Genomic DNA, 26,912 nt, shown 5'->3' on the forward strand with positions numbered 1-26,912 from the left:
ATGAGCACAGATTCAGTGGGATGACAGAGAAATTTACCAATACATCAAGACTTAAAGGAAGAAAAGTTTTTCTTCCTTTTTAAAAAGCTTTTCTGACAAACATCGGGTTAGAGAATTCATTGCCATTAAACTGGTCTTTCAAGAAGGTATTTTTCTTTTCGGGGATGGAGAGTGGACATATCCAGCGGTGCTCAAAGCTTACACCTGTCTCTGTGCTCAGGTATCATTCCTAGCAAGCTCAGGGGACAAGATAGGGTGCCAGAGATGGAACCCAGGTTGGCCACATGCAAGCACTCTTCCCACTGTACTATTTCTCCATCTCCACGTATTCATTTTCATTAAATTACCACACTACATATCAAAAAGAAAGCAAAAAAAAAAAAAGCCAAAGACAGCTACCATATGATTCAGCAATTCCACTTTTATGTATTTATCCAAAGAATATAGAAATATTAACACAAATCCACCCCAATGTCTATTATAGCATTCTGTGCAACAGTTAAAATATGGAAGCGCCCAACAATACCTGGAGATAAAGAAGAGCTAGTACAGACCAGAGCAATAGTACAGTGGGTAGGGTGTTTGCCTTGCATGCCGACCCGAGTTCGATCCCTGACATCCATTATGGTCCCCCACACACCGCCAGAAGTCATTCCTGAGTGCAGAGCGAGGAGTAACCCCTAAGCACAACTGGTTGTGACCCAAAAAGTCAAAAAAAAAATCTGTTTCCAAGGAAAAAAAAGAAGAAAAAGTATCTGTTTTCCTTTACCCCTCTTGAAAGCTCCATCAATAACTACCTGGGTATTTTACACACATGCACATATATATATATGTGCATATATATATATATATGTATATATATATATATGTATATATATGTATGTATGTATATATACACATATATATATACATGCACACACATACCCCTTTTAAGACACAATTTAGACACAAAATCTTACTATAGAGTTGGAGTGTGGTTCAGTGGCAAAGTACTTGCCGTGCATGTGTAAAACTCTGGGTTCAATCCCAGCAACTACAGAAAAAAAAAAAGAAGAAACATTTTTACTACAGTAATGCATATGTACCTACATATGACTATGTATCTGTGTGTATGTGTATATATGCATGTACTTCTGGCCTAAATTTTTGCTAAATCCTTTGCAAAAAAAACTGTCAGAGTAATTATTTGAGGAGTTATATGGGAATTATTACTGATACACTTCCAATACAAAAAGAAGAAGAAAATACTTATCAACCAACCAGCTTTAACTTATTTTTCTGAATGACATCTTTGTTTTCCTTTTGGTATATCTCCATTTTCTTTTTGGTGTTGTCCAAATCCACATTGTTGGTCAAGTTGAAAACTGCATCAGAAAGCAATGACAAGAAATAATAGCTTAATATAAACGAGTATATATGAGTGAAACCAAATAATCACAATTACTCAATCCATCAGATTGTCAACAGAACTATTTGTGTCCTTTTACCTACTAGCTATTTCAGAGACAAGTTCTGATTCAGCAACTATTTTCAAGTCAAAATATAAGACTGTCAAAACATCACACAGAATATCTAAACATCTAGGAGACGGAGAGAGTAGAGGCAGGTTGAAAATACTGATACTTGCTCTGCACACAGCTGACCCGGATTCAATCCCTAGCAACCCAGATAGTCTCCCAAGTACTGACATGAATGATCCCTGACTAAAGAACCAAGAATAAGCCTGTACACCAACATTTGTGGCCAAAAAAAATAAATAAAAAAGAATGTTTAAATATCTCAATCATCCCAGAAAACTTAAAATAAGTGCTTTCAATAATCACATTAGAATTTCACCCTCCACTACAACTCAAAAATTTTAATTATAAATTCCTATACCCATCTGTTTATGTATATAATTCAAGGTTTTATAATGATCTGAACAACAATAAAAAAGAAATTTGACATATATAAATTCATATTATTAACTACTGCCCTACTACCTATTTGTAAAGTTTGCATTATTCTGTCTAAAAAAGACTCCATATCATTAACACACCAGTACCCCATAATTCAACTCATTCCTCCTTGGGTTCCTTGGTAATCTTCTTTTATTCAGTATTATGCCATCTATCCTTTCTTCAATTCTTACCACTTTTTCCAGCTGCTTTCCAAACAGATAAACAGGTTTCAACTACCTTCAATAAGGTTTCTCTATACATATTTCTATAGATTCCATCCCCCCTTCGCTTACAACTACCTCAAATATTTCCTAAACTTTTGGATTGTAGAAGCCTAAGAAAAGGTGAAAGGTAACACTGGAAGCCAAACATAAAACTATTAAAAGTATTCAAAAACTAATTTGATGCATAATTTCATTTTTACCTCTCCAAAAGGACAAATTATATCAGAAGGCCCATTTACCAGTACCTGAAAAATCAGGCTCTTTTAGGTATGTAGAAAAAAATGCATGCAATTCTTAATTATATTATAAGCAATTTTAAAATTCAGGGAGAAAATAGCACAAACAGAAAACAAAAAGCTCTATCCAATTCTCCAGTTTTTTCCCGCAAAGTAGAAAAGAAAACAGCGCTAGCAGTAAAGCAAGGCATTTGGCCAGGATTCAACACTGGATATTGTCTATAAATCACACACTATCCCAGTGTAAAATCACAGAGAATCCAGGCTAGAAACAGTTCTCAGAAAGGCGACTATGACCTATTAGTTAACATGTTTACCCAAAATCCAAATGTAGGAATGTTTGGTATAATTTGGCAGGTTATTTTTTGGGCCAAGGAATGCTATTATCACTCACTAGGATGAAAAACTGTTTCCATCTTGCTCAAAATAACCTACCAAAGTAAACTAAATAGAAACATTCTACTTTCCAACAATGGGAAAACCTCCAATATGTCTGCTTTCTCTATTTTTGCCAACTACTCACAACTTACTCTTTGTATGTAATAAGCCATATTGCTGAACCACCAAATTCAAAAATCTTACAACCTTTGCATTCCATTTACTAAAGTAAAAGGTAAAGGTAAAGGTAAAGGTAAAGGTAAAGGTAAAGGTAAAGGTAAAGGCCCTCCCGTTGTTCGTCGATTTGCTCGAGTGGGCCCAGTAACGTCTCCATTGGAGACTTTGTTGTTACTGTGTTTGGCATACCAAATACGTCACGAGGAGCTTGCCAGGCTCTGCCGTGTGGGCGAGATACTCTTGGTAGCTTGCCAGGCTCTCTGAGAGGGGCGGAGGAATCGAACTCGGGACGGCCATGTTGGCTGCGTGCAAGGCAAACGCCCTACCGCTGTGCTATTGCTCTCGCCCTTTACTAAAGTAGACCACTTTTATTTTTATTAAAGTATATTTTTACTTTATTATTTTATTTATATATAAGATATATAAATATTTTATATTTACTAAAGTAGACCACTTTTATTTTTATTAAAGCACTCTGTCCCTTGACTGACTTACTAATAGATTTTTCTTATATTCTTCCTACAACTACTCATTCATATTTCATTTCTGTTGGGTTGTTGTTGGAGGTGGTGGTTTGGGGGTCACACCTGGCTGTTCTCAGGGCTTACGCCTGGCTCTGGTCAGGAATCACTCCTAGCAGAGTTCAAGGGACCATACGCAGTGCCAGGGATAGAAGAAACCAGGACTATCGCATGCAAGGCAAGCAACTTTCCAGCTATCTCAAGGGTTCTTAAAGTATACTTTTTAAAAAACAATATGCCTCTAAATCATCCCTTCCCTATAAATTCTTTTTATATGTTACTAATATGATTATCAAGTTAAAAAAGTAAGACACTAAGGTTTATCGAACCATTCATCTGACCACTCTCCTTTACATTCTTAAGCACTGTCAAACCCTACAGATTCTACAACCAAAAATCTCTTTGAAACAGCTCTTATTCTGAAATCGTCCTGACAATATACTAAGCTGGGACCTTATTTCTCCCTGGATAATTTCTAATAATCTCTTATTTAATTTTCTATCTCCAGAATCTTTAGATTTTAACCTATATCCAAATCACTTATCACTTAAGTGATTTGGATCACTTAATCCCTGTTATTCATCGATTTATTCGAGCGGGTGCCAGTAATGTCTCCAATCATCCCGGTTGTGAGCTAGCGTAGCCCAATGGTATCTGTTCGTTCTAGGAACATGCAGAGCCTCAAACTGATCATTCAGGGTCTTGACGAAGAAGTCTGACCATCTTGTAGGTGGGCGTCCACGTGATCTTTTGATGTCCTGTGGAATCCAATCAGTAATGGCTCTAGTCCAGCGGTTGTCTGTAAACCTCATTACGTGTCCAGCCCATCTGATTTTTGATGTCTTGGCAAATGAGACAGCATCCCTGATTCTTGAGCCAACGTTGACGAAGATCAGAACTCCGGATTCTATCTCTCATTTGAGTGAATCGTGATATTCCAAGCATAGCTCTTTCGATTCCTCTTTGAGAGACCCGAATAGCGTTCTCATCCTGTTTTCGTAGGGTCCAGGTCTCTGAGGCATATGTTAATGCAGGAAGAACAGTGGAATCAAAGAGATGTGCTCGTAGCTGGAGGTTCTTTGTCCTTTTAGTTATTTCTTCAATGTTCTTGAAGGCATTCCAAGCCGCTCTCTTCCTCCTGCGCCACAGGTGCCAGGTCATTCATCATGTTCATTTCTCGACCTAGGTATATATAACTGTTGCATTCGGAGATGGTGGTTCAGTTGAGAGCGAATGGTGCGTCAGGAACAAGTCTGTTTCTCATAAACATTGTCTTGTAAGATTCAGCTGTAGTCCAACCTTTCCACATTCATGGTCAAAGTCGTTCAGCATTTGTGCCGCTTGGCTGATGTTTGGTGTTATTAGAATGATGTCATCAGCAAAGCGGAGGTGGTGTAGTTGACGACCATCTATCTTCACTCCCATGCTTTCCCAATCCAGTCGTCGCATAATGTTCTCGAGGGTGGCACTGAAGAGTTTCGGTGAAATGGTATCACCCTGCCAAACCCCTCTCTTGATATGGATGATTACTTCTTTATAGAATGGTGAGATCTTGGTAGTGAATCCGCAATAGAGCTCACGAAGGATCCTGATGTATTGAGTTTGTACGCCCTGATTGGCTAGGGCTTCCATGACCGCTTCCGTCTCAACAGAATCAAAGGCCTTCTTTAAATCAATGAACGTTAGACAGAGCGGCATCTTGAACTCCCGAGATACCTCAATGAGCTTAGTAATTGTGTGGATATGGTCGATGGTACTGAATCCTTTTCGAAATCCGGCTTGTTCACATGGTTGTCCTTCATCTAGTGTTCTGCTAATCCTATTCAGGATGACTCGAGTGAACAGTTTGTAGACGACAGACAATAGGCAGATTGGGTGATAGTTGCCAATGTCGTGGATGTCTCCCTTCTTGTATAGTAGTACAGTCCTGCTGGTTTTCCATTGGGATGGAACCTTGCATTCAGACAGGTAGCGTGTGAAGAGCCGAGCCAATGTATTGATGAGTACTGATGGTAAGTTCTTCAGGTGTTCAGGTCTGATCTTGTCTGGGCCAGGTGCTCTTTGTTTCTTTACCGACGAGATGGCATGTTGGATTTCGGAAGGGAGAACATTGGGAAGGACATATCCATCATGTGGTATGTGGTATGTGGGCAAGTGGATGTGGCTATTAAAGAGATCTGAGTAGAAGTCATGAATTATCTTCTCCATTGCCCTTCTGGAAGATGTGATAGATCCATCATGATGTCAGAGGGCAGTCATCTTGGTTTTGTAGTTGGTGAAGGACAGGCGGGCATTACGAATGCTTTTCCCAGCTTCTGCCGCATCTACCAGTACTGCTGCTCTCCTGTTTTTGAGGTCATCCTTGATGGCTTCTCTGGACTGTTTTGCCAGTTCGGATGTTCGCTTGTGGTTGCCTGAGGCATGTGCCAAGCCACGTTGGCGAATAAGTTCAAGAGTGTTCGAAGAAAGGCGGTTTTTTGTGGTTATCTCTCTCTTGGCATTCCTCGCACAATCATGGAGGTGCTGAATCATTCCATCGTATTCCTCATCAATGTTGTCAATGACGGCATCTTCCCATGTTGCTGCAACAGAGCCAAAGAGCTCCCAGTTGGTTGTCATTCTAGGAGTCCTCTTCTTAAACCTTGCATTCTTTTCTCCTCGTTCTGTGAGGTAGAATTTTGCACGAAGAAGACGGTGGTCTGATCCCGTTTGGAATTTTGGGACAACAGCAACATCGGTTAGGCAAAACTGCCGATTGAATATGATGTGGTCTATTTCATTGTGGAACCGTCCATCGGGAGATTCCCATGTCCAACGTTTAGATTCAGCCTTTTGGAACTGTGAGTTACCATGGAAGGTTTTGGTTGACATGATGAACTCAGACAGTCTGTCACCCTGTTCGTTCCATTCTAGGCCATGGGTCCCGATGTGGAGTTCATCGACTGATCTTCTTGGTCCTATCTTGGCACTAAAATCACCGACAATGATCTTGTAGAAGGTGTGATCTTCTTTATAGAACTTCTCCAACTCCATGTAGAACTTCTCAGTTTCTCTTTCACCATAACTGGATGTTGGTGCATAGACAACAAAGATAGAAACTGCCAGCAGTGAGCCACATCTATTCAAGTGTAATCATCCGATTCGGGTTGTTATCCAAATGACACCCTTAAAATACAATTCTGCCAGACTACTATTTTGTTTGCTTCTCTTTGTTCTGGGGAGCCATATACAGCAAGGGTCAAGGGTTACTCCTGGCTCTGCACTCAGAAATAACCTCTGCTGGTGCGTGAGAGACCATAGTGGATGCCTGCTCAAACCCAGGTCAGCAGCGTGCAAGGTAAGTACCTTAACCACTGAAATATCTCTCCAGCCCTAGATTAGTATTTATGAAGCATCCCTTTAGTCATCTTGTACCTTCTCCCATTCCTATTTTCTTCACTCCTTTCACCAAAAATAAAGAAATGTAGAGCCCTTACCAATCTGGCTTTAACTACTCTTCTCCCCATGTTAAAGATCTATCTCAAAATCAGACAACACTGCATTTTCCAAATGTCTCCTACATTTCTTATCAGTTTCTCTGATTATACAGTTCTGCCTGGAATGCCTTATTCTTTTAAATTATTGAAAATATACCCAATTTTTAAATGCCTACATAAATATAATCTCTTCCCATAAGGTTTTTTTTGGGTTTGGTTTTTTTTTTCTTTTTGGGTCACACCCAGTGATGCACAGGGGTTACTCCTGGTTCATGCACTCAGGTATTACTCCTGGAGGTGCTCAGGACCATATGGGATGCTGGGAATTGAACCCAGGCTGGCCACATGCAAGGCAAACACCCTACCTGCTGTGCTATCCACCCAGCCCCCATAAAGTTCTTCTTGACTCCCATAACTTGAGGAAACTTCCTCCTCTTATAAATGTCAAAAACATAGACAGCTGATGTAAATTTACATACCTTATATACCATATATACACATACATGATATTCCTTGCTTTGCATTTCATCTTGCATTCAAAGATCATATTTTATACAATCTTAGTGTCATCCAAACATAAAGAAAGAAAGGAAAAGACAGAGAGATAGTATAAGGGAGTTGAGGCACTTGCCCTGCATGTGGCTGACCTGGGATCAACCATGATACAACACAGGGTCCCTGAGTACTGGAAGGGTTTGCTCCTGAGGATAGAGTCAGAAATAATTTCTGACCCTTCCTCCCCATTCAGTGTGGTCCAAACACCACCATACCCAAATAAGAAGGAAAGGAAAAATAATTTAATGATTATCCACTGGGTTCCCAAGACTGTTGTGAACAAAGAAGCTATTAATTTTTTAAAAGAAAAATATCATTAAAGAGATTATCCTATATATTTGAAACTAAAGGAATAATACAAGTAATATCTAATCAAGTCACAACAGAAAACACTGAAAGTATCTTTGCTTCATTCATTGAATAGTATTTCACACTTCACCAGCAGGTGAGTGTTTATTAAAGGAATAAGCAGTCCTTCATTTTATTGGACTTGAGTCCCATCACAGTGAAATATTTTTTTAACTGCTCTAAAATGTAAAATCTATTAAAAGCGGTAGAGAGGCCTAAAATTTTCCATATGGTAAATAAAGAAATGCTTATAGTAAGAAGAAGAAATAAACCAATGCTGAAATTTATAATTACCACTACCTTTCATATCTACAGATTTAAAATTAAACCTCATGGTGTTTCACTAATAAAAATAAAAATAAATAAATAAAATTAAAATGCTCTTTATAATTACAGACCTGAATTACATAGGAAAAGTTAGGGCACAAAAATGAAACACAGGAAAAAGAAATAACCGTATGTCTTTGTGGTACAAATCTGAGAAGATATTCAAATTGATGTTTGAACTCTATTAGAATGTTTACAGCAATTTAAGAAAAAGCTCAGAATTTATCAGCAAATTAGATAGCATTCTATTGGCTTGAAATTTTCACTATTGATATTGGAGAGATCAAACAGAATTAAGACACTAGCCTTCATCCCGCTGACCTGGGTAAGTATCCCCAATACTACATAAGTCCTCTGAGTATTGCCAGGGATTCTTCCTGAGCACAAAGGTCACGAATAGCCCCCGAGCACCAGAAATGGCAAAACAATAATAGTAGTAGCAATTCTTAAAGATATAAAAGTTTCATTATTTTTTAAAAAAAGTTTCATTGTATAATGGTTCTACTCAGAGTTTAGAAATAAAGTTAATTTCTAAGTGAAATGCATGCTTATAATTTTTTTTTCTGTAGAGCGAGGGAAGTGGGGTGCCTCCCAAGCAGTACTAAGGAGAAACAGAAACCCTTCCCTGGCCAGATTGCCCTGGCCAACCAGCCGGGGCAATTCAATGAAAGAATTGGAAGATGTGATGCTACCTGGGCACTTCAGTGCCAAGGATTACTCAAGTGCAATGTTCAGGAAATAACTGTGATGCTCAAGGACCATGCAGTGGCAGTACCAGGGATCAAATGTGGCCAACCCCTCTGCTCTTTGGTCTCTGTATACAACATTTTTTATGCATTTTAACAGCTTTATAAATTCTAATAACAGTAAAATAACTAATTTGTTTCACATATTTATTTTAAAAGCAAAGGTAATGATAATACCTTTGCTTTTAAGGCATGTGCAAACAGAAGCCAATCATAATCACAAATAATAAATCTCTTTCCTGAAAAAGGTGAATACCACTTTAAAAACTCTGCAGATGAAGCAAAACTTAGTCATACCTCAATGACCGGATTGGTATAATAGCTTTTAAGAAAAGGAGTATAAGATAATTTTCTATAACAATCACTTGCTCCTTTATCTGGTTACTATTTTAGTTCAGATGTTGACCTGCCTTTAGTCAATACTTTAGTCAAGTATTAAAGCCAACAAAAAACCTATTGTACTCTTTGAAAGATTTAATGTTATTTAAGTACAATTTTGAAGTCATTTTGACATCAAGAATTTATAATTAAAGCCCTTGGGACTTTCTCACCCTTTAAAAATAAGCATACCCTGAATCAGAAGAATAATCTGTTTATTATGAAGCTAAGACCAAAACCTCTGAGGTATTCCCTGGGGTAAAAAGGAACAAGAATCTTTGTTTAGATTGTCAAAGCCACAGAAAAGAGCCTATTGTTAATACTATAAGAAAGTTCATCTTCACGTATGCCCCTTCCATTGGAAAGCTGTTAGGAAATTATTCTAATAATGGTATTTTAAAATTTTTGTATTTGTGATGTTCAAATGATTCTTAATAAATGTACATGACAAAATGACCAACCCTAATTTCTCACACACTGGCTCCTGAGCCACCCTCCTAATTCTATTTTCTCAATGGAAGCCTTAGCATCCTTAACAGCACACTAATATATACAAGGTTTAGTTCAACTTCTTAAGGTCTTCCAAAATATGTCCCCAACCAATTTTTCTCCTGTCTTCTCCCATTAGTCTCCCAATAAGCACCCCATGCTCTGGATTCAGCAAACTGAAATACTGCACTAAGAAAAATATATATTTATATCATAATAAACTGAACAATGTCACATAACTCTACTACATAAGTAGTAGACTCCAACCCTAAAAAAAAAATATTAAAAGACATATATCTAAAACTAGTCTTTTCCAAGAGTAGGATGGGGTGAGGGTGGCAGGAGGGACATTGGGCACACTGGTGGTAGAAAATGTATACTGGTGGAGGGATGGGTGTTCGATCATTGTATGAGTGAAACTCAATCATGAACGCTTTGTAACTATCTCACAGTGATTCAATTTAAAAAATAAATAAATAAAGCTGGTCTTTTCATTTCTTTACATTCAACCTAACTAAACTATTAAAATATACTTCGTCATCTCCAGTTTTTATTATCTTAATTTTCACCATACAACTGCTCAAATTAATTCAACCTTGCTCTACTCTTTCTACCACACTTAGTTTTGAAGGTTCTTTTTTGGGGGGAGGAGGCATTTGGATTTTACATCACACCTGCCTTGGTACTTGGGGGTGACTCCTGATTCTGCACTCGGTAATCACTCCTGGTGGGCTCAGGGGAACATATAGGTTGCCAAGGATCAAACAGGGTTGGCAGTGTGCAAGGCAAGTGCCCTACCAGCTATACTATTGCTCTGGCCCTCTACCACACTTTTAAATCAAAGGAGCAAACCTGCTGTCACTCTTAGCATATATCTAATACATCTCCGTTATCTATTTCCCACTTATTACCTATTGTAAGCCCTCATTTCTGATCCAAATGGCTGTAATGCTATCCTAAAAAGAGTTTCTCAGACTCAAGCATCTCCTTCTCAATATTCCATGTCAGTACCACATTCCTACTTACTATTGGATACAGAATAAAATTTTACCTGACAAATTTAGTTTTCATTGACCCAGGTCTAGCCTGAGTTCATCGCTTAATTTTTAGTCACTTCTCAAATTCCAATTATGAGTTAACAAATTATTTGCTCATTCTCCAACATGACCAACACCCTTTTATCTCTGTGACTTTGTCTTTTGCTCCAAATATTCTTTCACCTCTTTACCTAGTAAACATCTCTCCACCTTTTTTGTTTTCATTTATTTGTTTGCTTTGGAGTCACACCCAGCATTGTTTAAGGGTTGCTCCATGTGAATCAAATTCAGTCTCCAGAATACAAAACATGTACACCTGCTCTTTACGCCATCTCCCATGCCTTTCAACTCATCTTTTAAGAGCAAACTCAAATGTTACCTCTTCTTCAAACCTCACAACAGTATATTTATTTCCCAATGTTGAAATGTTTTGTTTCCAGTAGTCCCAGAATATTTGGCAAATAAATGCATGTGCTATTTTAAAAATCAAATAGTTATTACCTTACACAGTATCTCCTCATTTAGAATCTTAACTTAAATGATCATGTATTTCCAAGCCAAATAAAGAAGTTTACATAGAACACTGTTAGAAAATGACTAAATTAAAAGGTTAGATCCCAAGATTCATCAATAGGTGCAAATGCAATGTGTAAAGAATACAACTTGCATGACTGAACAATGGTTCCAAAGCACAAGATCCCAGAAAACGCAAGCCATTTGTTATAAGTTAAGTGACCCTAGATATTTTTTAAGTTTCAGTGAAAGTGAAATAAAGGTCGGGGAGATAGCTTAAAGTCCAGGAGTGCATGCTCTGCATACCAGAGACCAGGTTAGACCCCTGACACCACATGGAATCTGTGCTTAAAGAGGCCCCAACCACTGCTAAGTGTGTTCCAAATACAAAAAAAAAATTGAAACAATTTTTTTCATAAAGGCATCCTTTTGACTAATCACAAGCTCTACTTACTATACCTCACATTGCTCACACTTATACCTCCTGTCACTGTGTGAGAACCAGTTGGTAAGGAAAGGAACACTCAGCCTAATCCCTCAGAGAGCTTCCATGTGAGCAAACTATAAAAATTCATTTCCCAGAGCAGAGCAGACATAATGGGGAAACCACATAGCAGCCAATCAAGCGGAATGGTGGAGAATATTAGCATAAAGTGCTCTGCCCCGTACCAAAAATGTATGTAAACACTCAGATAACACCTATTAAAACACTAAGAATAGATAATGAGGGACCAGAGAAACAGTACAGCAGGTAAGACTCTTGCCTTGCACAGCTGCTAATGTGGGTGTGATCCCTAGTATCCTATATAGTCCCCCGAGCCCACCAGGAGTGATCCCTGAGAGTAGAACCAGGAGTAAATAAGTCCTAAGCACCACAGGGTGTGGCTCAAACCTGCCCTCCAAAAAAGTAAAGAATTTCCCAGAGTTGAGGACTGCAGGTATTCAGATCCCTACAAAAACAGATCCAAATAAAAAATCCTTCAAGACACACTATAATCAACATGGCAAAAACCAAAGAAAGAATATTGAAAGTAGCATGATCAAAGGAACTTATGTACAATCTAATTCCCATATGAATCATAGCAGGTCTATAAAACGAGACTCTACTGTAGAGATTAGTGGAATATAGTTAAAAAAAAAAAAAGCTGCAGTGAAATGAACACCTATCCAAGAATACCCTATCAAGATTATCAATGAGATTTTAAGGAATGATTCAAAGATTGATGGCCAATAAACAGCTTAAGACCATTCATAGCCTTGAAATTAGTTTTGCAAGAAATATTAAAGGAGCTTATTTAAAAGACAAGTCAAGGGGCTGGAGTGATCGCACAGTGGGTAGGGCGTTTGCCTTACACACGGCCAACCCTGGTTCAATTCCCAGCATCCCATATGGTCCCCTGGGCACCGCCAGGGGTAATTCCTGAGTGCATGAGCCAGGAGTGACCCCTGTGCATTGCAGGGTGTGACCCAAAAAGCAAAAAAAAAAAAGACAAGTCAAACTTCTCAACACTTTTCCCTTAAATATTGCATTTATTCATGGCAGTTAAGGTTACCCTCTACTAATCTGTTTATTCCTAGCTTGCTAAGAATTCTGTACTCGTTAAATAATAAATTAGGGCCAGAGCAATAGTACAGCAGGTAGGGCGTTTGCCTTGCATGCGGCTGACCCAGGTTCGATCCCCGGCATCCCATAGGGTGCCCCCCCAGCACCACCAGGAGTAATTCCTGAGTGCAGAGCCAGGAGTAACCCCTGAGCATCACTGGGTGTGACCCAAAAGAAAACTAATAATAATAATAATAATAATAAATTAATGTTTCATTTATTTTGAATGTCCTTTCTATGTCTATTCAGGTGGTATTTTTCACACCTACAGATAATTTTTCTTTTACCTATTAATGCAGTTATATAAGCATTGTCTATCATATTTTCTAACATAAAACCAACACCATCTTTCTAGTATAAAACATACTTTTATAGGACTATGTCTATTTTCCCTTATTTTTTTTAATTTGCCTCTCCTCACTCCTGCTAAATTGTGCTATTTGTAAGATTTATCTATTTCATGTAAATTTTAAAATGTATAATCATAGATTACTTATACTATTTTCAAATGTATATATCTTTGAGAAAAATATAGTTTTTAGAAAAAAACACTTTATCAATTTTATCCTTTACAATTTTGTGGAATTTAGAGGTTTAGCTGTATTCATCTGTATAAATACTCTACTAATGGTTGTGGTGTTGAAACAAAATATGCAAAAAAATTAAATAATGGTATCATAGTATAAATCATAGTATCTGAATAAAAAAGGGGATAAACAATTTTTTAAAAAATAAAGAAAAGGTACTTAGACTACTCTAACTTCTGATGATACAGTAACATTAACAGAATGCTACTTCAACAGTTAACTATTTCAAAATATTTTCAAAATGCTCAAGACTCTAATAAAATAATATGGCTTTAGTTATCACACCTACAATTAGCAAATACTACTTTTTCCAAATCTTTATATTCTTTTCTTTTTTACTTTAGTACATCATCAACACATAGATGATACATAGAAAGATACCACCTTCCCGCTCAACTATGTACTACCTGAGATATATTTCCCTGAGACAAAATGTTTGTCTCTCAAATGTATCCATTACCTAAATATGCCTTCAACTTAAAATTCAAGCATAACAGAAAGTAATTTGGTAAACATCAGCTATCATAACAAAATTTTAGAGATTTTTAAGTGAGATGTTCTTCTAGACAACTAGAAACAGACAAAAAAAATTTTTAAACACCACAATTACAAAAACCTACCAATTTCTTCCACTTCTTCCAGGAAATCATTATATTCTCTCAGACTAGGAAAGTCTTCTTCTCTTTTATTGTATCTTTAAGAGAAGACAAAAATCAGCACATTATATATCACTTGTTTTCAATATTATTTAACTGGCTTGCTCTTAGCAAATTAGTATAAGATACAAGAAAAAGATTACTTGTATAAAATATTGTTTTCTTGAATACCAGGTATATAACTAGACCAAGAACGTTAATACTAAATTCACACTCAATAAATTAAAAAAAAATACTAAATTCGGTGACTACAGCAGAATACTCAGGTCGGCCATGTTGGCTGTGTGCAAGGCAAACACCCTACCGCTGTGCTATCGCTCGGAGCGAGTTCGATTGATTTATAAATTGACCCGAGTTCGATTCCTTCGCCCCTCTCGGAGAGCCCAGCAAGCTCCCCGTGACGTATTCGATATGCCAAACACAGTAACAACAAAGTCTCCAATGAAGACGTTACTGGGCCCGCTCGAGCAAATCGATGATCAACGGGAGGGCCTTTACTTTACTTACTTTACAGCAGAATACAATCAGAAGTAAAAAGTACAAATAATAAATACCTCTAGGACTCGGGATAAGAAAAAAAAATTGAAATCTGAAGTAACAGGAAGTTGCCTAAACAAAACCTATTATCTATTCCCAGTAATAGATTCAGTGTAGAAGCCCCAGAACACTTCAAGGAATAGTCCTGTTGGCCTCCCATGGACCACTGCTGGACACAGACTATAACATGTCAAGTACTACTAGGTATAGACAGTAATAAATAATTAAAGGCTTAAATAAATAATAATAAAATGACTATAAACTAACATTAACACAATTTTCTCTAATAGCCTTCAAATCTCAATTTAGATATTACCTACCTATCCTCATTTTACATCACTGACCCACACCAACACTCAGGTACTCCCTTCTTAGAATCTTTCTCAATTTATAAATCACATATTGTTCTGTTTGCCTGTTTTAGGGTACATATTATGTATAACATGTATAACAAGTTGCTTGCACACTGCTTGTACTCAATTAGAATGAGTTAAGTTAAAGAATTAGACTCAATTATACTCAATTCTAGTTCATTCAAGGTATTATTTCAATTAAAGAACAAATAGCAAATACTATGCCAAAAATCCAGAGAATCCAACCACTACCTCACACATGATGTCTAATGAGCACTAAACTGAACGTGCAACAATCATAACTAGCCACCCAACTTTCTCCAACATATAAACGGTCCAGCTCCACAACTAATCTTGGAGAGACGCTGCCACTGAGGCTGGCCTGGTTCCTGGGCTGAGATCTCTAGAACCTTCTTGGGATGGGAGGAGGCTGAGTCCCCACTCTGCCAGAAGGTCCAGGCCCCCACCCACACCCAACTTCCTCCATTATATAAGCAGCCCAGTTCCATAGTTAATCTCAAAGAGACACCACACTTCTGAATCATCCCAGTTCCACAGTTCCTGGAGTATGGCTGCATATACAGCTGCACAGTATCTCCAAATTTCACAATACTGACAGCCCAATAGGAACACAGCAAAATAAGATAGGAAGATTGCGTAGAGGCCCACTAAGCAAAAAGAGTGAACAACAACACAGAAGGCTCATAACAGCTGACTAAATCCTCAGATAATGACTTTGGTAACACCATTGTGCAATGTATGTTGTGAAAAGTGATAGAATGCAAATTATTTTGTGACTGCTAAGGGGGAAGGTTTATGAGTAGGTGGGAATCGGGAGGCATTAGTGGAGGGAAGGTCACACTGGTAGTACTGGTGTTAGAACACTGAATACCTAAAACAACTGTGTTATGAACAATTTGTGTATTACAGTGTTTAAATAAAATTTCAAACATTAATTAAAAAGTCATGTTTAATACAATTTTTAAAACGAGCACAACTAATTACATATGTAGCCTCCATCCATTGGAACCATATCAACAGAGAATAGAAGGAAGGAAAATAGAAGATTATCAATAATTAAATAATAGCTAAGCTCTTTTTGGAGTGAATCATTCAAGCAATAATACTTACATCTTTAGCACTTTTTTTCTAATCTCAACCTCCTTATCAACAGCAGGATCTTCAAAGAGCTGCACCCTGAAGTTGCTTTTTCTAAGTGGAATGTCACATTCAGGGCAATTTCCAGCTCCTCTCACAAAAAGTAAATCCACACAACTTTCACACCTATAAGAAGAAAAATACATCATAACTTTTAAACCAGTATTCAAACCTGCAACAAATCAACACATATATTAGCTTTTATTGGGTTTTGGTTAATTTTGGTTTGTGTGTGTGTGTGAGAGAGAGAGAGAGAGAGAGAGAGAGAGAGAGAGAGAGAGAGAGAGAGAGAGAGAGTGTGTGTGTGTGTGTGTGTTTCTGACTGGAGGATGGGGGTCACTGTCACTGTCCTCCCATTGTTCATCAATTTGCTCAAGCGGGCCCAGTAACATCTCCATTTTGAGACTTGTTGTTACTGTGTTAGGCATATCGAGTATGTCACAGGTAGCTTGCCAGGCTCTGCCGTGCGGGCGAGATACTCCCAGCAGCTTGCTGCGCTCTCCGAGAGGGGCGGAGGAATCAAACTCCGGTCGGCCATGTTGGCTGCGTGCCAGGCGAACGCCCTACACGCTGTGCTATTGCTCCAGCCCGGGGGGATGGGAGTAGAGGCCAAAAATAAGACACTTTCACCCCTGGAGAAAGATCTTTCTCATCTGGAGCTAATTTTTCAGATTTCCCTTAGGACACTAGTTTCATTTTACAAATTTAGTAAAAATACATTAAAAAGTTGTGTTGAGTAGGTATGGTGCCGCTAGCAGGTCATTCTGTACCTGTGAGGTAGGTGCATCAGCAGTCTGATGGTGCCTTCAGACTTTCATATACCCCAAAATTGCTGCTGTGCCTTTGGCCAGACCCCAAAACCTTGGGGCAAAGTTTACCAAGAAAGTAAAAGTATGTGGGAGACACACCCACAAACCACCTCCAGCTCGGCTATATAATTGGAGGCATGGACTCTCTGGTTCCTGATTGTACTGCTTAACGTCTATGATCCCAGAGACTCAGAAACAAGTCTCGAAACCCAATGGTTTTTGGCAGAAATGCGTCCAGTACCTGCAGCAAGTTACAGACTCTGGGCCACTCCAAGTCGGAATAGGTTTCGTGCCTTGGCCTGTTCCCCCTGATGGCCCAGTGGCTGCCATCCTCCAGAGGACACTGTACATTCAGGTTTGGGCCCACAGTGACAAGACACGCGGGACCTTATGGGATGTAAAGCCGGCCCTTTCCTCCCCATCCCAAGACTCCAAGTCGCCATCCACGAACAGCCTCTCTGGCTCCTGATCAAGCTACTTAACAGCCATGAACACAGAGACTTAGAAACAAATCTCGAAACCCAGCAGCTTTTGGCAGAAATGCATCCAGACCACGCAGTAGGTTACTGTCGCCAGATCACCCCAGGGGGGAAAGGGTGCTTTCCCATCACCTGCTCCCCCTTGGCGGCTCGGTGGCCGCCATCCACCAGATGCCATTGGACAGTCAGGTTTGGGCCCACAGTGATGAGACACGTGGGGTCTCAAAGGATGGGTGTGGAGTCGGCCCTTCCCCTCCTCAACACCCCAATGAGACCCCGAGTCGCTGCCCATGAACAGCCTCTCTGGCTCCTGATCAAGTCGTTTAATGGCCATGATCCCAGAGACTCAGAAACAAATCTCGGAACCCAGCAGCTTTTGGCAGAAATGCGTCCAGTCCCTGCAGTAGGTTACCAGAGCTGGGCCACCCCAGGTGGAAACAGGTTTCGTACCTTGGCTTGTTCCCCCTGGCAGCCCAGTGGCCGCCATCCTCCAGAGGCCACTGGACAGTCAGGTTTGGGCCTGCAGTGACGAGACACACAGTGTCTCACGGGATAGGAGTGGAGCCGGTCCTTTCCTCCCTGTCCCAACAAGACCCTGAGTTGTTGCCCACGAAAAGCCTCTCTGGCTCCTGATCAAGCTGCTTAATGGCCATGATCCGAGACTCAGAAACAAATCTCAGAACCCAGTGGCTTTTGGCAGAAATGCGTCCGGACTCCCAATAGGTTACTGTCGCCAGGCCATTCCAGGGGGGAAAGGGTGCTGACCCTCCACCTGCTCCCCCTAGGCAGCTCAGTGGCTGCCATACTTCAGAGGCCATTGGACAGTCAGGTTTGGGCCCTCAGTGATGAGACATGTGGGGCCTCACGGGATGGGGGTGGAACTGGCCCTTTCCTCCCCATCCCAATGAGACCCCAAGTCGCCGCCCATGAATGGTCTTTCTGGCTCCTGATCAAGCTGCTTAATGGTCATGATCCAAGAGACTCAGGAACAAATCTCGAAACCCAGCAGTTTTGGCAGAAATCCCTCCAGATTTAAGTGTTAAAATTTCAGAATTTCAAAATCACGCAGCCACTACTGCAGTCACGCGACTTCATATGTTATTCATAACCAGCAACAAAAGTAGAAAACAAATTGTCTACTGTTGCCTTTTCAGCAGATCTGAGTGTTGGGGTAAAATCCCAAATAATAATGGTGGGTCTGGTGTCAAAATATTGAATGTAATCAAAGTAGAGAGAGAGTAATGTGGAAATCATCTGCGCCACAGGTAGGGGGAGGGTGTGGGATGGGGTATACTGGGGTTTTGGGGGGTGGAGAATGGGCACTGGTGAAGGTACGGGTGTTTCATTGTATGACTTAAGACTTAGGCCCGAGGGCTTTGTGACTGCTCTCACGGTGATTCAATAAATAAAATTATAAAAATGAAAAAAAAAGTAAGGTGGAGTTCATGCCCAATTCAATCAGCTAATCAGTGGCTGAATAAATAGCAGTACTCCTATATATTAAAAAAAAAGAGGCTTTATTATTTAAAAAAAAAAAGTTGAGTTGGGTGACTCATAGATAAGGTAAAAGGTAAAGGCCCTCCCGTTGATCGTCGATTTGCTCGAGCGGGCCCAGTAACGTCTCCATTGGAGACTTTGTTGTTACTGTGTCTGGCATATCGAATACTCTCGGTAGCTTGCCGGGCTCTCCGAGAGGGGCGGAGGAATCGAACTCGGGTCGGCCATGTTGGCCGCTTGTAAGGCGAACGCCCTACCCGCTGTGCTATCGCTCCAGACTCATAGATAAATCTCAGAAAAGTTCAACAAGTTCAGAGATGTCTCCAGACCCCACGCCAAGTTGAGTCTCATCTGGGGAATGCCAGAGGGAGGCAGGTGAGCCCACTACCCACTCACGAAGTGCCCTGGCAGCCAAAAACCATCATAATCCAATCACCACCATGCTCCTGGCCAGACTCCACAGACTCTCACAAGCCTCATCCAGGAATGAATCTGTTAAAAAATTCAGGTATGTGGGTTTTGTGACCAAAATCTCAAGGTTCTCATGGAGTAAGGGATAGGGACCTCGCCCCCATCCCCCTGTTTTGGAAGTGTGGCAGTCACACTCATAAACTGCATCTGACGCCACATAAGCTCATTAACCAGCCACGATGCAGGGACTCATAAATAAATCTCAAAAAAAATCGAGAAGCTGCAGAGATGCTTACAGACCCCAAAGTCACCATTCAGTTAAAAATTTAACTACAACTGGGTGTGGGGTCCAGCCACCGGCTGCCAGGAAGGAGTGGGGGTCTCGGGCCCCAGACCACTGGGCAGGAAAAAAAATTTAATTACAACTGTTTCACCCTATTCAAAATTTTAGAATTTCTGGAGCACGCATCTTCTCATACTCTTCACCAGTGAAATACCAGGAGTAGTGCCACATTGATGGGGTATAAAGTAGAAAGCAACCAATCTTGATTAAGAAACTATTAGCATACAAGACTCGATCTGTAACATGTTAGTAATCTATTATACAAGGGCTTAATGGCTCCAGGGTGAGATACAAAAATCTTCATACACTTTCTTCTAAGGAAATCTTTAATAATTTTTAGCAAATTATTCATAACAAGCAATGCAAAATAAATTATTTAGGGCCTGCTATAGGAGCAGGCCTTGGTAGTGATTGGAAAAATTGGAAATAATGATGGTGGGAAGGCGTAATGGTGGTGGGATTGGTGTTGGAATATTAAATGTAATAAATCCTCATAAACAACTTTTTGAATAAAATTTTATAAAAAAGTAAGAAAACGAACACAGAAAGTGTTACGATAAAATTAATAAAACTAAGCATAGTAAGTAAAGTAAAGTAAAGTAAAGGCCCTCCCGTTGATCGTCGATTTGCTCGAGCGGGCCCAGTAACGTCTCCATTGGAGACTTTGTTGTTACTGTGTCTGGCATATCCAATACTCTCGGTAGCTTGCCGGACTCTCCGAGAGGGGCGGAGGAATCGAACTCGGGTCGGCCATGTTGGCCACTTGTAAGGCGAACGCCCTACCGCTGTGCTATCGCTCGAGCAAATAAAACTAAGCACAGCAATAAAAAACAAAAATTAAGTTGGGACTAAGAGGATTTGGAGGTAGGAGGACAGGAAAAAGTTAGAGAAGCATTTAAAAAATATAGCATGTTTCTATTCTTGGCCCACTATGTCCCTTAGATCTTGACAAGAAGGCCTCTACAAGATTGTATAGTTTAAAAAAGCCTGCTTATCACGATTACTAAACCAAAGATTTCTTTCAGACTTACAAAGAAGCTTTTAGAAAGTTTTGTAAAGAAGTGAGCAAATGAAATGATAAAGAAAAGGTACTACTTGAGCAAGGCTCCCCTTAAGCCTAACAAATGCCAGTACCCAGAATCACCAGACTTCTGCCAGGAGAAATTATAGAGTGGCCACTTCTATAAGTTTTAATTAACGTAGGCTGTCCAAATAGACGAATGATTTCCTAGGTAAATCAAGTTTTCCAGCGGACAATCACTTTTCTTTTAGGTAGCACATTTGAGGAAGAGTTTAGTTGGTAAAATAAGGAGGTGAACAGACAATTTCCCCCACACTCTCTCTCTACTTTGGAGCATTATGGTTTGCAATACAGATACTGAGAGGTTATCATGTTTGGTCCTTTATGTACTTTCAGCATCCCGACCTATTCCTCCAACCAGCATTTTCTTAATGATCCCTTCTCTATTCCAGCTGCCTTCTCCCCACACTCATAAGGCAGGCTTCCAACTATGGAGCAATCTTCCTGGTCCTTGTGTCTATTGTCCTTAGGTGTCAGTCTCATGTTATGTTATTTTATACTCCACAAATGAGTGCAGTCCTTCTATGTCTGTCCCTCTCTTTCTGACTCATTTCACTTAGCATGATACTCTCCATGTCTATCCAGGGGGAGGGTTGGAAAGACGGGATATACCGGGGATATTTGTAGTGGGGAATGTGCACTGGTGAAAGGATGGATATTTGATCACTGTATGATTATAACTCAAACATAAAAACTTTAATTGTATCTCATGGTAATTCAATAAATTTTTTTTAAAAATTAAAAAAAATGAGGTGGAAATGTTAACGTCACCTCTCTCTACCTTAACTCCTAGAGATCAGTTTAAGAACTAGTATTGTTTTTTAGATGGATCTAGACACTAATCATCCCTGTCCTACCCCAATAAATCTGTTATTAATCAGATAAGCAAGTAGACAGACTAGGTAGAAAACAGCAGCTTCCCTAGCCTCAGGGTCTTGAGGATACCAGATGCTAAAATCTCAGGATGCAACCGGCTGTGCAAAAGATTTACCTTCACTCATACTTAGGACATTTTGACCTGCAATCCTTCAGTTGCAATTTTGTCCACTTCTAGGTATATTAGGGTCACAGCAGCACCTATGACATTTTTTTTAAAAGCAATGTTTGTTATTACTGATTTTTTGGTGTTGATACTCTTTAATCTTCTCTACGTTAAGGGTAAGAACATGGGACCTATCTTATTCTTTATACCCAGTCCTTAAGAATAAGTCTTCAATTAAAAAAAAAATTAATGAAGGGAGTGAAAAAGAAAAATTCTAACCAACAGAAAAAAAGTTTACTTCTTCAAGTTTATAAATGACTTTTTTTTTGGGGGGGGGGGTCACACCCGGTGATGCACAGGGTTTCCTCCTGGCTCTGCACTCAGGAGTTACTCCTGGAGATGCTCAGGGGACCATAAGGAATGCTGGGAATCGAACCCGGGTTGGCCACGTGCAAGGCAAACGCCTTACCTGCTGTGCTATCTGTCCAGCCCCTACAAATGACTTATTAAAGAAATAAAGGTTTTTTTGGTTTTTTTTTTTTGTAGTGAGGTATGGGTTTTGGGTCACACCTGGGTCACACCTGGTGGTGCTCAGGGCTTACTCCTGGGTCTATGTTCAAGGATGTCTCTTAGCAGGTTGGGGAACCATATGGGATACCAGGGATCAAACCCAGGTCTGCCATATGCAAGGCAAGCACCCTATCCACTGTACTGTCCCTTGGGCCAGAAATAAGAATTTTTAAGGTTATTTGTAAACTGGGCTGGAGTGATAGCACAGCGAACAGGTGTTTGCCTTGCAAGCGGCCAACATGGCCGACCCGAGTTCGATTCCTCCACCCCTCTTGGAGAGCCCAGCAAGCTACCGAGAGTATTGCGCCCATGTGGCAGAGCCTGTCAAGCTCCCCGTTATGTACTTGATCTGCCAAACACAGTAACAACAAAGTCCCACACTGGAGATGTTACTGGGCCCACTCGAGAAAATCGATGAACAATGGGAGAACAGTGATCTGTAAACTTAACATTGACCTTGCATATTTCTATCATTATAGTGCCGTCAAAAAGTAGCAGGAAGTAAAATTCCTTAAAGGAAAATAGTGATCACAACTGTCAATATCATACTCAACAAAGAGCCCAGAAATGTACTTTAGGATTGGAAAGACTGGTACTAATTAATACATCTATCCTAATCCTTGTGGTTAGAGATGCAGAAACAGAAATTTAACTAGAAAAACAAGCACAAAATAAATATGATTTTTAATTACACTATTATAGACAAGGTGTCATCTAAAAAACTTAAAACTATCAAATCACAAAAAGCATTCTACAGATCAACATCTTGCAGAGTATATTCATTCTGTAATTCAATTAATAAGGAAACAGAGAATACCTAAATATATCTAAAAGTCATCCTACATATTAAGTCAAATACATTGTACCACCAATGTATTACACCAGCAATTCTCTATCCCTATCTTTAAAAGCTCTCTCCTAAAGACTGATTTCAATAGTATTGAAGAACTTTAAATAATTTATTTTCCTCTTCAACTTTCCCCTATCTGATTTTAATTGCCAAAAAGGTATCTTTTTAATAAACTCAAATGTAAAGAAAAAAAATTCTACTTTACTCTGTTGTGTATCTACTAACTACCACAAGTTTGGTGTTAATGTGGTCCGATCTCTTTGCACATAATTTAGAATATATACATTCATAAATTATATACACAAAAGCTAGTCATATAAAGAGGAACAGAAAAAAGTTGATAATTACTAGTTCTTTTTATCTGGCAACAAAGCAACCAAAACAGCAGTTTGTGGGCAATCACTTACCTTCAAGAGTGCTCGGAGTTTCCAAATAAACTCTTGTATTGGGCAGAACACAGAAAAATTTGCTGGAAAAGCCCATAACCTCACTCATTACCCATTCCCAAAGATATTTTTATTGTTTTCTTTTGTTTTTAAAAACAAAAACGGTATCTACCCTCTTTCTCTCTTATTTTTAATTTGTGTGTATATGTGTGTGTGTGTGTGTGTGTGTGTGTGTGTGTGTAGCAAGAATACTTAGCTTACTATATTCCTTGGTTAAGATTTTTAACTTATTTGTTATAATTTTTAAGAGAAACTGTACTTAATGCATGATTCCAATAATTATTAAAATATATTAGGTCATGCAGATGTGTTGAAGAGATAGTGCAGCAAGTAAGACGCTTGCCTTACATGCAACTGAACCTAGTTTGATGCTTGGCATTATATATGGTCTCACAAGCACTGCTAGCAATAAATCCTGCCAGGTGTAATCTAAAAACAAAATATATATAATATATATATATAACTGTCCTCCCGTTGTTCATCAATTTGCTCGAGCGGGCCCAGTAACATCTCCATTGTGAGACTTCTTGTTACTGTGCTTGCCATATTGAATACTCTCGGTAGCTTGCCAGGCTTTCCAAGAGGGTCGGAGGAATCGAACCTGGTTCAGTCAGGCTGGCTGTGCGCAAGGCAAACGTTCTACCGCTGTGCTATCACTCCAGCCCCTCAAATCACTTAATCACTTAACTTCCCGTTAGTCATCGATTTGCTCGAGCGGGCACCAGTAACATCTCCATTTGTCCCTGTCGCGTGCTAGTGTAGCCCAATGTTCGCTCTGGGAACATGAAGGGCCTCAAACCGATCGTTCATGATCTTGACGAAGAAGTCTGACCATCTGGTAGGTGGGCGGCCACGCGGTCTTTTGACATCCCGTGGAATCCAGTCGGTAACAGCTCTAGTCCAGCGGTAATCTTTAAATCTCATTACATGACCAGCCCATCTGATTTTCGAAACCTTGGCAAATGAGACAGCATCCCTGATTCTTGATCGTCGACGGATGTCAGAACTCCGGATTCTTTCTCTCATTTGAGTGAAACGTGATATTCCAAGCATAGCTCTTTCTATTCTTCTTTGGGAGATCTGAATAGCGTTGTCATCTTGTTTGCGTAGGGCCCAGGTCTCTGAGGCAAATGTTAATGCAGGAAGAACAGTGGAATCAAAGAGATGTGCCCGGAGCCAGAGGTTCTTCGTCCTCTTAGCTATTTCTTCGACGTTCTTGAAGGCGTTCCAAGCTGCTCTCTTCCTCCTGCGCAGCTCGGGTGCCAGGTCATTTGTCATGTTGACCTCTCGACCTAGGTACACATAGCTGTTGCATTCGGAGATGGTCGTTCCATTGAGAGCGAATGGGGCGTCAGGAACGAGGCTGTTTCTCATAAACATTGTCTTTGTAAGATTCAGCTGTAGTCCTACCTTTCCACACTCACGGTCAAAGTCGGCCAGCATTTGTGCTGCTTGGCTGATGTTTGGTGTTATTAAAGCAATGTCATCAGCAAAGCGGAGGTGGTGTAGTTGCCGACCATCTATCTTCACTCCCATTCCTTCCCATTCCAGTCGTCGCATGATGTTCTCGAGGGTGGCACTGAAGAGTTTCGGTGAAATGGTATCACCCTGCTGCACCCCTCTCTTGACATCAACGATCACTTCTTTGTAGAATGGTGAGATCCTGGTAGTGAATCCGCAATACAGCTCACGGAGGATCCTGATGTATTGGGCTTGAATGCCCTGATTGGCTAGGGCTTCAATGACTGCTTCCGTCTCAACAGAATCAAAGGCCTTCTTTAAATCAATGAACGTTAAACAGAGCGGCATCTTGAACTCCTGAGAAACCTCAATGAGCTTGGTTATTGTGTGGATATGGTCGATGGTGCTGAATCCTTTGCGGAACCCTGCTTGCTCGCATGGTTGTCCTTCATCTAGTGTTCTGCCAATCCTATTTAGGATGACTCGAGTGAACAACTCCCTATACTCATATGACTCCCTATACTCATCACTAAAGTTCAAATGCCATCACCAAATATACTCCTCTTCATCTTTCTATGTTTTGTTTTGTCTCTAGCAATGGTTGGGACTTACTCCTGGCAGAGCTCAGGAGACCATATGTGGTGCCAGAGACTGAACTTGGGTGAGCCTTATATAAGGCAAGAGGCCTGCCTTCTGTACTATCTCCCCAGTTTCCCTCTTTAGCTTTCTCTACAGTAACCACCATAATTTTCACTAAGTGTTTGAGTTAATTTGTTACATACTTTTTTGCCAGTTCATTTGCTTTAGTTATTTATAATCTACATTTAAGTGAAACAATGTGGTAACTGAATTTCACATCCTTAATTTCACTTAGCATAATCATCTCACTATATTTATTTTGCCCTAAAATGCATCAATGGGGAGTATGGTGCCGCCAGCAGGTCAATCTGTACTTGTGAAGCGAGTGCATCAGCAGCCTGTTGGCACCATCAGACTTTCAGATACCCCAAAATTGCTGCTGTGCCTTTGGCCAGACCCCAAAAACTTGGGGCAAAGTTTACCAAGAAATGGCCAAAAGTTAGGTATGTGGGAGACACACCCACAAACCACCTCCGGCTCAGCTATATAATAGGAGGCAAGGCCTCTTTGGTTCCTGATTGAACTGCTTAATGGACATGATCCCAGAGACTCAGAAACGAATCTCGGAACCCAAAGGTTTTTGGCAGGAATGCGTCCTGTTCCTGCAGTAGGTTACTGGGGCTGGGTTACTCCAGGTGGGAATAGGTTTCATGCCTTGGCCTGTTCCCCTTGGCAAGAGACTGCCATCCTCCAGAGGCCACTGGACAGTCAGCTTTGGGCCTGCAGTGACAAGGCACATGGAACCTCACCAGATGGGAGCGGAATCAGCCCTTTCCTCCCCATCCCAGTGAGACCCCCAGTTGCCGCTTACAAACGGCCTCTCTGGCTCCTGATCAATCTGCTTAACAGCCATGAACGCAGAGACTCAGAAACAAATCTCGAAACCCAGCGGCTTTTGGCAGAAATGCATCTGAACCACATACAAGTGGCCGCTGCCTCAGAGCTTATGGGAAAGCCAGGTATGAGCCGGTGGTGACAGGGCAACTGCAGTCTCCTGGGAAGGGGGACGGTACCGGCTCATCCTTCACGCCCTACCAACGTCATGAGTTGCCCCCCACAAGCGGCTCTGCATCATGGCCATGGCTCCAGAGGCAAAAGGACTTAA

The 26,912-nt window shown here is 40.3% G+C and overlaps 1 protein-coding gene across 1 annotated transcript in view; it reads right to left on the reverse strand.

Moving 5' to 3' along the window:
- The window catches only part of MNAT1 (MNAT1 component of CDK activating kinase), a 217,937-nt gene that overhangs the window by 115,563 nt on the left and 75,462 nt on the right, over positions 1-26,912 (reverse strand). The window contains exons 2-4 of the mRNA XM_056133839.1: positions 16,213-16,365; positions 14,156-14,229; positions 1,261-1,364 (exon numbers count right to left, since the gene is read on the reverse strand). Coding sequence (XP_055989814.1) covers positions 1,261-1,364; positions 14,156-14,229; positions 16,213-16,365 — 331 coding nt within the window. The remainder of the gene's footprint in view (positions 1-1,260; positions 1,365-14,155; positions 14,230-16,212; positions 16,366-26,912) is intronic.

This window comes from Sorex fumeus, unplaced genomic scaffold (assembly GCF_029834395.1).
Source record: "Sorex fumeus unplaced genomic scaffold, SorFum_2.1 ptg000098l, whole genome shotgun sequence".
NCBI lineage: Eukaryota > Metazoa > Chordata > Mammalia > Eulipotyphla > Soricidae > Sorex > Sorex fumeus.